The sequence below is a fragment of the Prunus dulcis genome, chromosome 6, assembly GCF_902201215.1.
Source record: "Prunus dulcis chromosome 6, ALMONDv2, whole genome shotgun sequence".
Classification (NCBI taxonomy): domain Eukaryota; kingdom Viridiplantae; phylum Streptophyta; class Magnoliopsida; order Rosales; family Rosaceae; genus Prunus; species Prunus dulcis.
In genome coordinates, this window is record NC_047655.1 from 22,484,259 (window position 1) to 22,497,370 (window position 13,112).

At 37.1% G+C, this 13,112-nt stretch overlaps 2 protein-coding genes across 3 annotated transcripts; one reads left to right on the top strand and one right to left on the bottom strand.

Annotated features, from left to right (window-relative positions):
• Nucleotides 1-630: 630 nt before the first annotated feature.
• On the top strand, nt 631-4,689 carry LOC117632004 (auxin response factor 18-like). 2 transcript variants are annotated; one of them, XM_034365364.1, is made up of 4 exons: nt 631-1,387; nt 1,506-2,695; nt 3,195-4,111; nt 4,234-4,689. In XM_034365364.1, the coding sequence occupies exons 2-4, from the start codon at nt 1,577-1,579 to the stop codon at nt 4,301-4,303; spliced, it is 2,106 nt and encodes a 701-aa protein (XP_034221255.1). In that variant the 5' UTR covers nt 631-1,387; nt 1,506-1,576; the 3' UTR covers nt 4,304-4,689. The 2 variants fall into 2 exon arrangements, with proteins under 2 accessions (XP_034221255.1, XP_034221253.1); XM_034365362.1 differs by having other exon boundaries at nt 657-1,387; nt 4,228-4,689.
• A 6,618-nt stretch (nt 4,690-11,307) lies between these two features.
• On the bottom strand, nt 11,308-12,985 carry LOC117632340 (ubiquitin-like protein 5). The gene is made up of 2 exons (XM_034365788.1): nt 12,673-12,985; nt 11,308-11,580 (listed from the first exon to the last, which is right to left on the bottom strand). Exon 1 carries the CDS (start codon nt 12,894-12,896, stop codon nt 12,675-12,677), a length of 222 nt encoding a protein of 73 aa, XP_034221679.1. The 5' UTR covers nt 12,897-12,985; the 3' UTR covers nt 11,308-11,580; nt 12,673-12,674.
• Nucleotides 12,986-13,112: the final 127 nt, after the last annotated feature.

The following is a 13,112-nucleotide window of genomic DNA, read 5'->3' on the forward strand; positions in this document are numbered from 1 at the left end:
CTCAAGATACACTTTCTTCAGATCCGAAGAAAAAGCTAAGAAATCAAAATTCATATTAAAAATTAAATTTCCTAAATAAATAAAATATTACTAACTAATTGTTCACACTTGCTAGTATAAATGCTTTGTATTGCTAGATTATACCAAACAATGTAAAAACCCTTAAATCCCATTGTATTAATATGAAAATTTTGTGTCGATAAATATGTGATATGTCTTGTGTTTATAACATGTGAATATTCATTAAGACTCAATTTATTCTACTCGAGGCCAACTACATTTAAAGTATTGTCTTGAACAAGTAATTTTTCGGTCTAACTCTGATACTGCAACCTAGTTGTGTTCTTACGCGTGAATATTCATCAACACAAAAACGCATTGTCGTCTACCTATATTATAATGTTGTAATAGAATATTTATTCCACAAGACACATCCACTAATATTTCATTAAAATTTAATATGCAAAATAATTTTTATTCAAATACTAATCATGGTAATGCGTTTCACACAAACAGTGACACTGACCACCACTGCCTGCTTTGATATTTGCAGTAAAAATTGAATCTCTCTCTCTCTCTCTCTCTCTCTCTCTCTCTATATATATATATATATATATATATATGAATGTATTTATTTTAATTTTGGTGTTATTTGCTGAGTGTGCTTTTGGACTCTTGCATGATCCAAAAGGTGCTCGGCTCTCTGTGTCTATGGCTTTTTATCTTCTTCTGTGTTGGCTAAACAGTCGTTGATGATTGAAGTCCTTGAAGCGAAGAAGACAACGAAGATTCTGAAAGATATTCAACCCCGACGACTCTTCTTTTTTTTATTTTTTTTCTTCCTTCGGAGATTTTTCTGCTGTGAATTTGCCGGAGACTTTGGAGGAGCTGCAATCTCTCGTTTTCCAATTACGTGGATAGCAGAGATTGATTTTCTCGCCGTAGATCTTGAGTTTTGTTCAAAGTAAGACGTAGAGACTGAGGCTTGAGGGCTCGGTGGATTGGAATTTCGAACAGAGCAGAGTGTTTGTTCAGTTTTTGAGTCTCAGTTTTTTTTTCCTTTTTTTTTTTTTTTTTTTGGTGATAAAAAAGTTGGTGGCTTTGGAGTGTTTCAGTGAAAGGGTTTGGAGATTGTGAATTCAGTCTTCTGTTAAAGTTGGGTGGGAGACGAAGCAGCTTGGAATTCTGTGTATTTCTTAGGGTTGGCGTGGCAGGGCAATTGACCCTCTGAATTGGGAAAACAAAACATGGATTTGAACTTTCAAGTTCAAGTTTGGTTGTTGGGAAAATTAGATACTGCTGGGGGGTTGTGAAGATTTTCTAGTGAAAACGTGGCGAGGAGCTTTCTTTTTCGGCTCTGCTTCTGATTCATGTATGCTTTTATAAGGTAAGAAATTTATGAAATGCACTTCATTAATTGGATTGGTTGTTTTTGTTTTTTTCTAGGGTTTGATTGACTTCTGTGAGTAATTTGCCTAATTTGGGTTGGTTGATGTGGTTTGCAGCATTTACTGAGAGGCAAGAAGAAGAGGGATTTTTGCAATTTTTTTTTCTTCTTCTTTTAAAGAGAATTGATATGATTACGTTTATGGATTCAAAAGAGAAATTGAAGGAGGGGGAGAAGTGCTTAGATCCTCAGCTATGGCATGCCTGTGCTGGAGGCATGGTTCAAATGCCTCCAGTGAATGCCAAGGTCTTCTACTTCCCTCAGGGCCATGCTGAGCATGCCTGTGGACCTGTTGATTTCAGGAACTTCCCGAGGGTTCCTCCATACATCTTCTGCAGGGTCTCTGCTATTAAGTTCATGGCTGATCCTGAGACTGATGAGGTTTATGCAAAAATTAGGTTGGTTCCTTCGAGTGCTAGTGAGGCTGGTTATGAGGATGATGGAATTGGAGGGCTTAATGGGTCTGAAACGCCGGATAAACCCGCCTCATTTGCGAAGACGCTGACGCAATCCGATGCAAACAATGGCGGCGGCTTCTCTGTCCCGAGATATTGTGCAGAAACCATCTTCCCGCGATTGGATTACTCCGCAGATCCCCCTGTTCAGACAATCCTGGCTAAGGATGTTCATGGTGAAACTTGGAAGTTTAGGCACATTTACAGGGGGACCCCTAGGAGGCATCTGTTGACCACAGGGTGGAGTACTTTTGTGAACCATAAGAAGCTTGTTGCAGGGGATTCAATTGTGTTTTTGAGGGCAGAGAATGGTGATCTTTGTGTCGGAATTCGTCGAGCAAAGAGGGGAATTGGAGGTGGACCTGAGTCATCTTCAGGGTGGAATCCAACGGGTGGGAATTGTACCATGCCATATGGTGGATACTCTGCGTTTTTGAGGGAGGATGAGAACAAGCTAATGAGAAATGGCAATGGGAATGGCTCAAATTCGAATGGAAGTCTAATAGGTAAGGGGAAAGTCGGGCCTGAATCGGTTTTTGAAGCCGCAACACTTGCTTCAAATGGACAGCCCTTTGAGGTTGTTTACTACCCTCGAGCAAGTACCCCAGAGTTCTGTGTGAAAGCCTCATTGGTAAAAGAAGCATTGCAGATCCGGTGGTGTCCCGGAATGAGATTCAAGATGGCTTTTGAAACTGAGGATTCTTCCCGGATAAGTTGGTTCATGGGAACTATATCCTCTGTTCAGGTTGCTGAGCCTTTGCGCTGGCCTGAGTCACCTTGGAGGCTTCTCCAGGTACTACTCTCTCTCTCCCTCTCTCTGTCTGATAACAGAATGTGCTCTGTAATTACGGTTCTCTTAAGTTCTTGTGGTCATTTTTAATTTAGTTTTTTATAATCAATCTCATTTTCTTCCATCTAATGTAATGAGCAAACAAACTCTTTTCCATCGGAATGGAGAAAACTGATCCCCAGACTGCACCGTGGAACATTAGCTCATCAATCGTCATTTAATGTCCAATTTCGCTCTCTTTTCCTTACTCCTTTCAGTTCACTTTGCCTTATGGCTCCTCTGTTATAGTTTGATATGTTTTCCGACAAGTTTATTAGCTTTTAGGTGCTTGTCCATACCAAATACCTAGTCTAAATCAAGTGTTTTTTGCCCCTCCTCACAGAGTGCATTTGAAATTCAACATTATGTTGTTCAAGTTTGATGAACAATTGCATCTAGGAAGAGCCATGATTTTTAGCCATTGAATTCAATTCCTTCGGTTCTCTGAATTCATATGTTGCAGGTTACCTGGGATGAACCTGATTTACTTCAAAATGTGAAGCGCGTTAGCCCATGGTTGGTAGAATTGGTATCAAATATGCCCGCCATCCATCTGACACCCTTCTCACCACCAAGGAAGAAGATGAGACTGCCTCAACACCCTGATTTCCCATTTGAAGGCCAACTTCCTATGCCGACATTCTCCGGCAACCTCCTTGGACCCAGCAGCCCTTTTGGTTGTCTGCCCGACAAAACTCCTGCTGGCATGCAGGGAGCCAGGCATGGTCATTATGGTCTATCCTTATCAGATATGCACCTCAATAAACTGCAGACAGGTCTATTTCCGGCTGGTTTCACGCCTCTTGATCATGCTGCTACAGCAACTAAATTCTCCAATAACACAATGACTCAAAAACCTACCATGAGCGAGAATGTTTCTTGTTTGTTGACGATGGCACATTCTACCCAGACTTCAAAGAAACCTGATGATGTAAAGCCACCGCAGCTCGTACTCTTTGGTCAACCAATACTTACTGAGCAGCAAATTTCTCTGAGCTGCTCTGGTGATACAGTCTCACCAGTTCTTACTGGAAATAGTTCATCGGATGGGAATGCAGAGAAAACCGCTAATCTTTCTGATAATTCTGGATCTGCACTTCACCAACAAAGCCTACAAGAGCGCTCATCTTGTGAAGGTTTCCAATGGTATAAGGATACTCGGCAAGAAACTGAACCGAGTTTGGAAACTGGTCACTGTAAAGTCTTCATGGAATCAGAAGATGTAGGTCGCACTCTTGACCTTTCAGTGTTTGGATCTTACGATGAACTGTATAGGAAACTGGCCGACATGTTTGGCATAGAAAATTCTGAGACGCTGAACCATGTGCTCTATCGAGATGCTACTGGTGCAGTCAAACACATCGGAGATGAACCATTCAGGTATGAATCAATTCCCACTGAATTGTGTAATGGGTCTGTAGAATGGAGGATTTTATCCTTGTACTTATCAAATGAAAGGTTTTCGAGGTAATATGTTGATCAATTTTTTGTTGAAGTTGCAGTGACTTCATGAAAACAGCAAGGAGATTGACGATTCTAATGGATTCAGGCAGCAACAATGTAGGAATGTAAAGAAAGAATAAAACCTTGATTCAATTGTACAGCTGGTTGATAAAATCCTTTGTTTCCATGCTGACCATTTACCCTTCTTGAAGTTCTGGGAGAAGCCGCCCTGATTCAATTTTTGAGCTTCCAATCTAAATCCTTCCGGCTTTGTAATTTTTTTTTTTTATCTTTGTCAAAGAAGGAATGTTTACATTTTTAGAACTTGATAACAGTATCATAATTTGATCAGGTTTTTTTTCTTCTTCTTTTCTTTGAGGTTTCTCCCTTTTTTGTAATTTTTTGGCAGCCAAATCCTACAAGTATAAGTAGTTTTGTAGGAGTTGGCATATGTACTTAAAACCCTTTTGATAATGGCTGAAGCCTTCTAAGAAGGCAGTTTTTTTTCAGTGGAACATGTACATCAGGCTCCCATGAGTGAGTTTGGCTTATTTGTTGTTTTCTATATGTAGTTAAAACACTCTCTCTCTCTCTTTTGGTTGAAGAAACAAAACTAAATAATGACTAAGGCCTATATACTTCAAGTAAATCTTCATTAAAAAAAAGACCTAACATTCCAAATAGTTAGAACACTATGAAGGAAGTATTTCTCGCTAACGATAACAATTGTCAGAAAGACTACACTAATTAAGTATTCTTAAAATCTGTTATCTTCTCTAATTGTGAATCAAAATTCAAGATGCTACCTCTTTTTCTTTGTGTGTTTTTGTTGCCTTCTTGCATGAGTTTTTGAAACTTCGTGCCATTCAACCAATGAGAAAAGGATCCCAAACTTTCTTCTCAAACAACAAAAGGCACAAGGATTAAATTAGTTCCGTGCATGACCAAGAAAAAAGAGGTGGTTAAAGGTCTAATCAGTTTTCACCATCAAAGTTTTCAAGATAAGTTGACTTAATCCTCCTCTTAATCTCATGGTTTGTTAAAGAGAATCAGATGTTTTACACGACAGCAGATTTTCTGGGATTTTAATCAAGAACACCCAACAACTACTACAAGACTGCCACGTGGATTTGAAGACAACCATAGTTTTTGTTTCTCTCAGCTGAAAGTTGTAAACCAAACCGAAGCATACAAGTAAAATTAATTAATTAATTAATTAATTGTCCCAATCTTAACGCCACAAAGTGTGGGATACTTATAGTAATTAATTATTAAACCACCAACCATTATGTGAGTAAAATAAATAAATAAATATTGTTTTTTTATTATAAATTATTTATGGGGATTGTAAAACAAAAATTTGTCAAAGACAAAGTCAATAACTAATACGTGGGGAAAAACAAAAGAAGCAGAAAGGAACAAACAAAAAACACATTCTGTCTGTTTAACTTAATCAGCCGCACGTGAGAACTCCGTGGGTCCCACGCTGCGTTCATTTAATTTAATTTATTAATGGGGTTCACGTGTGGGCAACGTCAGCTCGGAAAAGGTGAGAGACTTTTTAGCTTGTGTTGCGCCGTTTCGTTGACCGCGCTGTTTTCCTTTGTTTTCACAATTTTTGCTTTTCCCTTTTTACATTTTTACTTACTGAATTAATTAATAGGTGAGAGATGAGACGGTAATATCACGTGGCATAATATGTCGGTACGACAACAACTTCACGTAACATATCGACATAAAATGAAGTTTTATTCAAATTGCAATTTAAGTGAATTTGTATAAACATGACATGATATGTTATCGTCACATATAAAAAAGTTTGTAGTGAGTTTGAGCTTTCACGAACTAACCACCAACCGTAGTCACCTAAATCACCGACTTTTCGAGTCGGACTCCATTGCAAATAATCCGGTAGGTGTTTGGTAAAGTTACTTCAAGTTGGAAATGATGAGAGTCACATCATGTGACTGACTGGGATTATCTTGTATTCAATAATGTAGAAATTGAATTGAGTTATTTTATATATTATGGAGACAATCATCAAACTCAGTCGTTTTCGTTTTAATTAATAGGGAGGACCAAAACACAGGTAATTCCAGATAGACAAGTCTTTGGTAGGCCCAACCCAACATTACCTCTGTCTTCGATAAGGTTGAAGGAATCAAATTTGGGATCTATCCATCATTTCACCTCATCTCCTGTCATAACTTGAATTGAAATTCACAAACTAAACACATCACACTCACGGGTTGGGTAGCTAGAGGTTTTGGAAGCCAAGTTGGGCAACAAATATCTAATCAAATCTTATGACAAATGGCTTTTTAACGTGTTGTCTCAGCTTGAGCTAGATTTAAGTTGAATCTCACTTCTGTAAATGAGAATTGTAAAGCACAATATATTAGACTTTTATCTAATTTAATAATTTCAATCTCAATACGTATTCAATTTAATTAAAATAATACCGTCTAATATGAGACACCAAGCGTAGCCAAAATTTAGAAAAATCACAAGGCAAGAGGTTACCTTACCTTGACCTCGTTGAACTCTTGCAAGTTGGCATTTAATTTGACACCCCAATGGCCCAAAACAAATAGTCAAATAAACGGTGGTCAAAGCAGAAACAGAGAGAAAAAGGAGACAAATACCTTTCCCAAGGCCAAAGCATTGTTTGTTTTATTTTTTCTGTGTTAACTCACTTAGTTTTCAGAACCCACTTTCCACCACCATACATGGCATGGTTTCGACCTAGAAAATTAAACAAAACACATTCATTTGTTTCAAGAGATGAGATGAGATGAGATGAGATGGGAGACAATCTCGTCCCTAGGGATTACTTGACTTTAGAATTACGTTAAGGAAGTGTCAGGTTTTGGTGCACAGAAATATGCACAAGGGAAGGAGGAAGAGAAGGGTTCACTTGGAAGTGGGTTTTCTTTTGAGAATTGAGAGATCCAAGGAACGGGAAATAGGGCATTGTTCAAGGGACAAATACGTCATCAACATTCAATGAGTATTGGCTAAAACCTGTCTCCATGTCCTTGCTCTCTCTTTATAATATTCCACCTCCTCCCACCTCCCATTAGGGTTTGTTGCCCCTTGCCACTACCACACCATGTTCTTTTCTCATATGTCCCACTTCAATTCCACTGCGGAATGAAGGACAATCGCTCACACGCGTGCAATAGCTTTTAGTTATAAAGCTGTATTGACAACTACATTAAAGGTTGAGAGTCATCGACACATGCATAAATGATTGTTACTCACAAAATTTTAAAGTTACTGATTTTTCCTATGAACTCCATCCATGTTCTTTTCTGTATAAGTAAGGATTGTAAGGAATAGTAAACTCAACCATTTCAAATTTGGAATCCCAAAAAATGCAATAATATTTAGGTTGGTTTGATGTATATAGTTAATAGTTCCTTTGTAAGTACTTAGTACTTTTCTTATGAATTTATTTATGTAGTTTCAAATCATTTTTGGGAGATTTGCTATTATACCCAATGTAGAGGGCAAATTTATAAAAAAAAATCCTACATAAAATGGACTTTCGAAACACACCCAAAGTCCATTTACAACATAACAAAGAGGCTTCGAACTTCCTGATAAATTACAAAACTGCCATAGATTTCGTAAAACAAATCCAATCCCAAAACCTCATAAAAAACCCAAAACACTCAATAGGTTATCAAAGTAATTTAATAATCAAAATTAAATTCAATATGGCTAACTATTAATTTTTGGGTTTTTTTTGGAGTTTGTTTATAAAAATTAAATGGTGTAGGATTTATCTATATCACTAGTGCTAAGAATAAGTATATAACTGAATATCCCATCAATTTTTTTTTATAAATTAGTAAGCTTCTCATGAGTGAATAATATAAATGAAATGAAGTGGAATTCACACCACGATAACAAAGCATCCCACATTTATACATATACAAGTAGAAAGAAGTATTCAAGATTCCACCATTGACAAACAAAACTTGCTATTGCTAGTGTTGTTTTCATTCAAGAGATCAATCAATTTGGGTTTGAAATTCATAGTATCTATTTGATGTCCATGAGTGGGGGCTACTGCAAGTTTCGTGTTGCCTCGTGAGAAAAACCCTACGCTTGCAACACATTCTCAATTAAAAATGCACCATGCGGGAATTATTTTTTCTTTGTTCCTTGCTTGCTTTGACAAATTGTTATCTTGCCCATTTTTTTCTGTATATATTTCTCAATTATTTCGAAGCTTATCTAAAGTTATATTCTTTTATAATTATCCAAGTCTTAAGAAAGACCGAGTTCATTATCGTCATTGATGTGAGAGAAAAAATGCTCTATCACTATAATTGAATCCTTATTATAAATGAATTATCTTTTCAAAACATGGACATAAGTGAATATTGGTAAGCCCATTATTTTTTGAAGAACCTAAGAAGAAGAAGAAAATGATTTAGAGGATTTTCTAATTTTAGGCTTACCACCTGAGTTAAAATTTAATTTACAGGAGAAGAAGCCATCAGCAGGAGAGTAAAAAATGAATTGAATATGGATGATGGAGGCTTATGGTACAAGTTATGGGCCCGCCAACACCTGAATTTTTTGTTGTCCTCCTCTCTATCCCCTCCACTCCCTTTGTCCCTCTGGACTTTCTGGGCGTTGTTTGTCTTGGTCATGTCCGTGTCGTACTCTCTTACAAGTTAACGCCAAAGTCTCTTCCAAAAACGACAGAGATTCGGATGACGTGGCATACTAACCACTCCCCCGTGCTGCTGTGGTCCCCACAATCTCTGCCTACTATGCCCTTCGTTGTGACAGCGACGTGTCGTCTAAATTGGGCATGCCATGTTATGTTAGAAATTGGGAATTGAGGCCCTTGAATGTTTTGCCTTTGGGCTAATATTTGGATTGAGCCCAATTTCTAAAAATTCCTAGAACCCAAACAAGATTCAAAATGTATCCACACAGAAAATAATTTTAAATTTTTTATATATAATTAGAAAATATATACACATATCAATAATTTTATATTCTTATTTTTTATAAATTCAGTCCATTTTAATAATTGTTGCAATAGGGCAGACAAATAATTATAAATAAAAAAATATGTACATAAAAATCAAGTACAAATACTAATGCTTAATAGTTCAAATGGTTTAAAGGCCCAAACTATGAGGAGCCGCCAACTCTTTTAAAGACCATACGAGGAAAGCTCCACTATTCGACACAAAGGCCTGCCAAGTTTGGTCTAAAGACTTTGATATGATTTGGATTTGGACGTGCAGCATGAAGGGCAAGGCAACAATATGACGAGAAATTCTTAGGTGTACCCAATACAGGTAAAGAAAACAAGTATAGCTGGATGGTGATTTTTTTTTTTTTTTAAGAAAAGAAAAATTCTAGTGTAGTCGTGAGCCTATACTGTTTTGTCAAATATGCGAGTATAGTCGTGGCTATACTATTTATAGAAAGTAAAAAAAAAAAAAAAGCCTCGCCTAGCGCTTAGGTGCCCAGGTGTCAAAACCCGTATAGCCCCGCGGCTATACTATTTTTCAAAAAACAATTACAGTAGTAAAGCCGTTCGGCTATACTGGTTTTTTAAAAAAAAAAATTCCCGGGTATAGCCGTGCGGCTATACTATTTAGTATTTAAAAAGTGGGACCCACGTGTCAAAACCAGTATAGCCGCCCAGCTAGACAAATTTTTGAAAAAAGAAATACTGTAGTATAGCCGCCCGGCTATACCGTTTACTTTTAAAAAAAAAATTAAAAAGTACCCCCCTAGTTGCATTAGTTTATACTTTATTAATATTAATTGGCTAGTTTCAACATTTCCAAAGTAGATATTGAAGAGAGAAATTTCATAGTAAATCAATTTTAAAGTTCAAATTTTTTTTTTTGGTGGGAATGTTTGCTTTGATCTAACTCGTTTTCTCGAGTGAAACTTGTTGGAGAAACAACAATCAATATTATTCTAATACTTTAATTTTTTAATTAAATTAAACAACAAATTAAATAATGAAATTTAATATGGCTATAAATTAAAAACTGATTGTTTTTGCAGATAGAGGCTTGCAAAATTGCAATGTCCTTGAAATAGAATTTCACCATTACTCAATGCTTGTAGTTCTGCAGACATTTACTCCACCAAGATACAACTATCTAAATCAAAGTCTTGGCACTGGGGCTTTGATTTCTAGCGAAATTTGTGTGTTTATCTCTGAAGCTATACAAGAATGATGATATGAATGTTCTCTACGAATTTGATATAATTTTAGAGACCTAGGGCTTGTGTTTAAATAGAGTGGCTGATACATGTTCCAACTGGTATCATATCAGGACCCAAAAAAGAAAGAAGAGTAAAGCCGAGCGGCTATACTATTTTGGAAAAAAAAAAACCCCCACATATAGCCTGGCGGCTAAAAAGGGGTTAGCGCAGTGTGTTAAACCAACTATTTATAGTAAAAAAAGGATCCGCCTAGCTCTTAGGTGCCCACTTGTCAAAACCAATATATCTGCCCCGCTATATTATTTTTCTAAAAATAATTACCTTGGTAAAGCCGCACTGCTATACGATTTTGAAAAATGTCTGAGATTATAGCCCCTCGACTATACTATTTAGCATATATATATATAGATATACAAAAACTTACTTGTCAAAAACAGTATAACCGCCTGATTATACTACTTTTTTTAGAAAAGAAATATCGTAGTATAGCCGATCCCATTTATTGAAGAAAGACTTCAATGAAACGAGAATAACACTATTTTACTACTCGCGGCCAATAACACTATGACACGCGTGCACATGACAAGGCATTAGGAATAACAAAATAGTGCTATCCTCATTTTGCTACTTGCGGCCAATAACACTATGACACGCGTGCACATGACAAGGCATTAGGAATAACAAAATAGTGCTATCCTCATGCTACTAAGTTTTTCTTCATTTAGTGATACTTGTGTCTTTTTAATTGGACTGAGACACGGGAGAAAACTAAGATTAGAGGAGGACACGGCTATTATGCTTGGGGCAACTGTCCTTTGGCAGGCCTCGACCAAAAGTTGCATAGCATTTAAATTCTCAAATTCAGTGGAAGCAGAAACATAATAAATATCATAACCTGATTTAAATCAAGTATATAATGCCACAAACAAAGATATACTATATATGTATATAATGATTCTGCATATAACACAGAAGATCATTTTTACGATTGCCAAGGAAATTCAATTCATCCAATACAATTACACAAATGTATGCAGTTAACACTCAGATATACATAAGTAGTCCAAACGCTTCAAAAGAGTTTCTGGATTACATAATCTGCACCATCCTAGGGCTTTGCAATACATGCAACCACTTCTTACCCAGGCTGATCCCACCGCCAGTGCATTGTTATATGAACGTAACACCTGAAAACACAGAAATTTCTATGTTAATATTCTGAAACTTCAAAAACAAGGAGAAGAAAACTTGGGCAAAACAATTAGGCAGAAGCCACATACGTATTTCCATAGAAACCATTGAGTGATGCATGTAAGCAACAACTAAAGTTCTGTTCATTTATTTACTGAAAAGAGAAAGAATGCTGCTAATGCAATATTTTTGGTGTTTTTCTTCAGTTGGTATCAAGTAAAAAACCACTTGAGGCTTCTCTATTTTCCAATTAAAGGAGATGGCACAATTGTCGGCCAAAACCGGCTCTGTGCTGCTAGGCATAGAGATTGACAAGGTGGGTACTGTTTCAGATGGACACTTAAATTTAAATGAGATACTCATGTTGGGCAAAACAAGACTTGTCTGGTATGTAATACATGTTCAGCATGCCGATATTCATATAGGGTTGGTTGATTTCCCAAATTCCAGAATAACCCTAGCAACCTGAATGAACAACATTTGAAAGAAACACTTGCACTCCTAACCAAGCTATCAATCAAGCCTCTTATAGTTTTCTCTTTAATTAACAACTGAACACAGCAAAAACCCCAATAAACCACCACCAAGCCTCCCTGTTTGATCTTGTTCGGTCTGTCTGTTTGTTTGTTTTATTATATGAGGAAGGACTGGATTTGCAGGCTACTAATGTCTACGGGGACCAAAAGTATACACATCAAAGTTCCAGCCTTTGCTTAATTAGCTCAGAGTTTATCAGAAGCATGCATTACTCAGAATTACTTCACCGTGTCGCAGACATAGAATCTAATAATTACTGAAATTTGACGAGGAAATCAACTAATACAGGAAACCCTAAAAATCTCATTAACCCAACAAATCAAGAAAATGCGATAAGAACTTTAGCATGCAATACTTCACTATGTCACAGCCATAGAAACTAGTAATCACTGAAATTTGACAAGGAAATTAACTAATACAAGAAACCCATAAAAATTCCATGAGCCCAACAAAATTAAAAACCCTAAAAAGTCAATTGATCTGCCCCAAATTGAGTAAAGATACAAACTTTAGCACGAGAATAGATGTAATTGCAGAGAATTCATCCGAACCTTTAGTTGTAATAGAGCTCGAGGCCCATGCCGTCATGGATTTCATAGTCCTTGAGGGTGATGTGGTCCTTGTAGACGTTGTACCACTTCTGGATCCGAATCTTGTCGGATCGGGTACCCGTCTGAGCAGCCACGAGCTTCTTGAGGTCGCCTATGGTGTCATCCTCGTTGCACTTCACCTTCACCTTCTTCCCGAGACGATCGTTCAGCACCACCTCAATCATCTTCGATACAATCAACAATCAATCAGACAGCCTAAAACCCTAATTCGCCAACTGAGAGATTGAGAGACCCAATTTTACACCACAAAACAAAGAAAAGAGTTTAATATACAACTTTCCAGGGGCTTTATGGTCTTTTAGATTTCCCGCCGCCTACAAAAGTCTACAAGTCTACTTTCCCCCCTCTTCTTGGTCTCCTATTCCTTCTCACAATTGCAC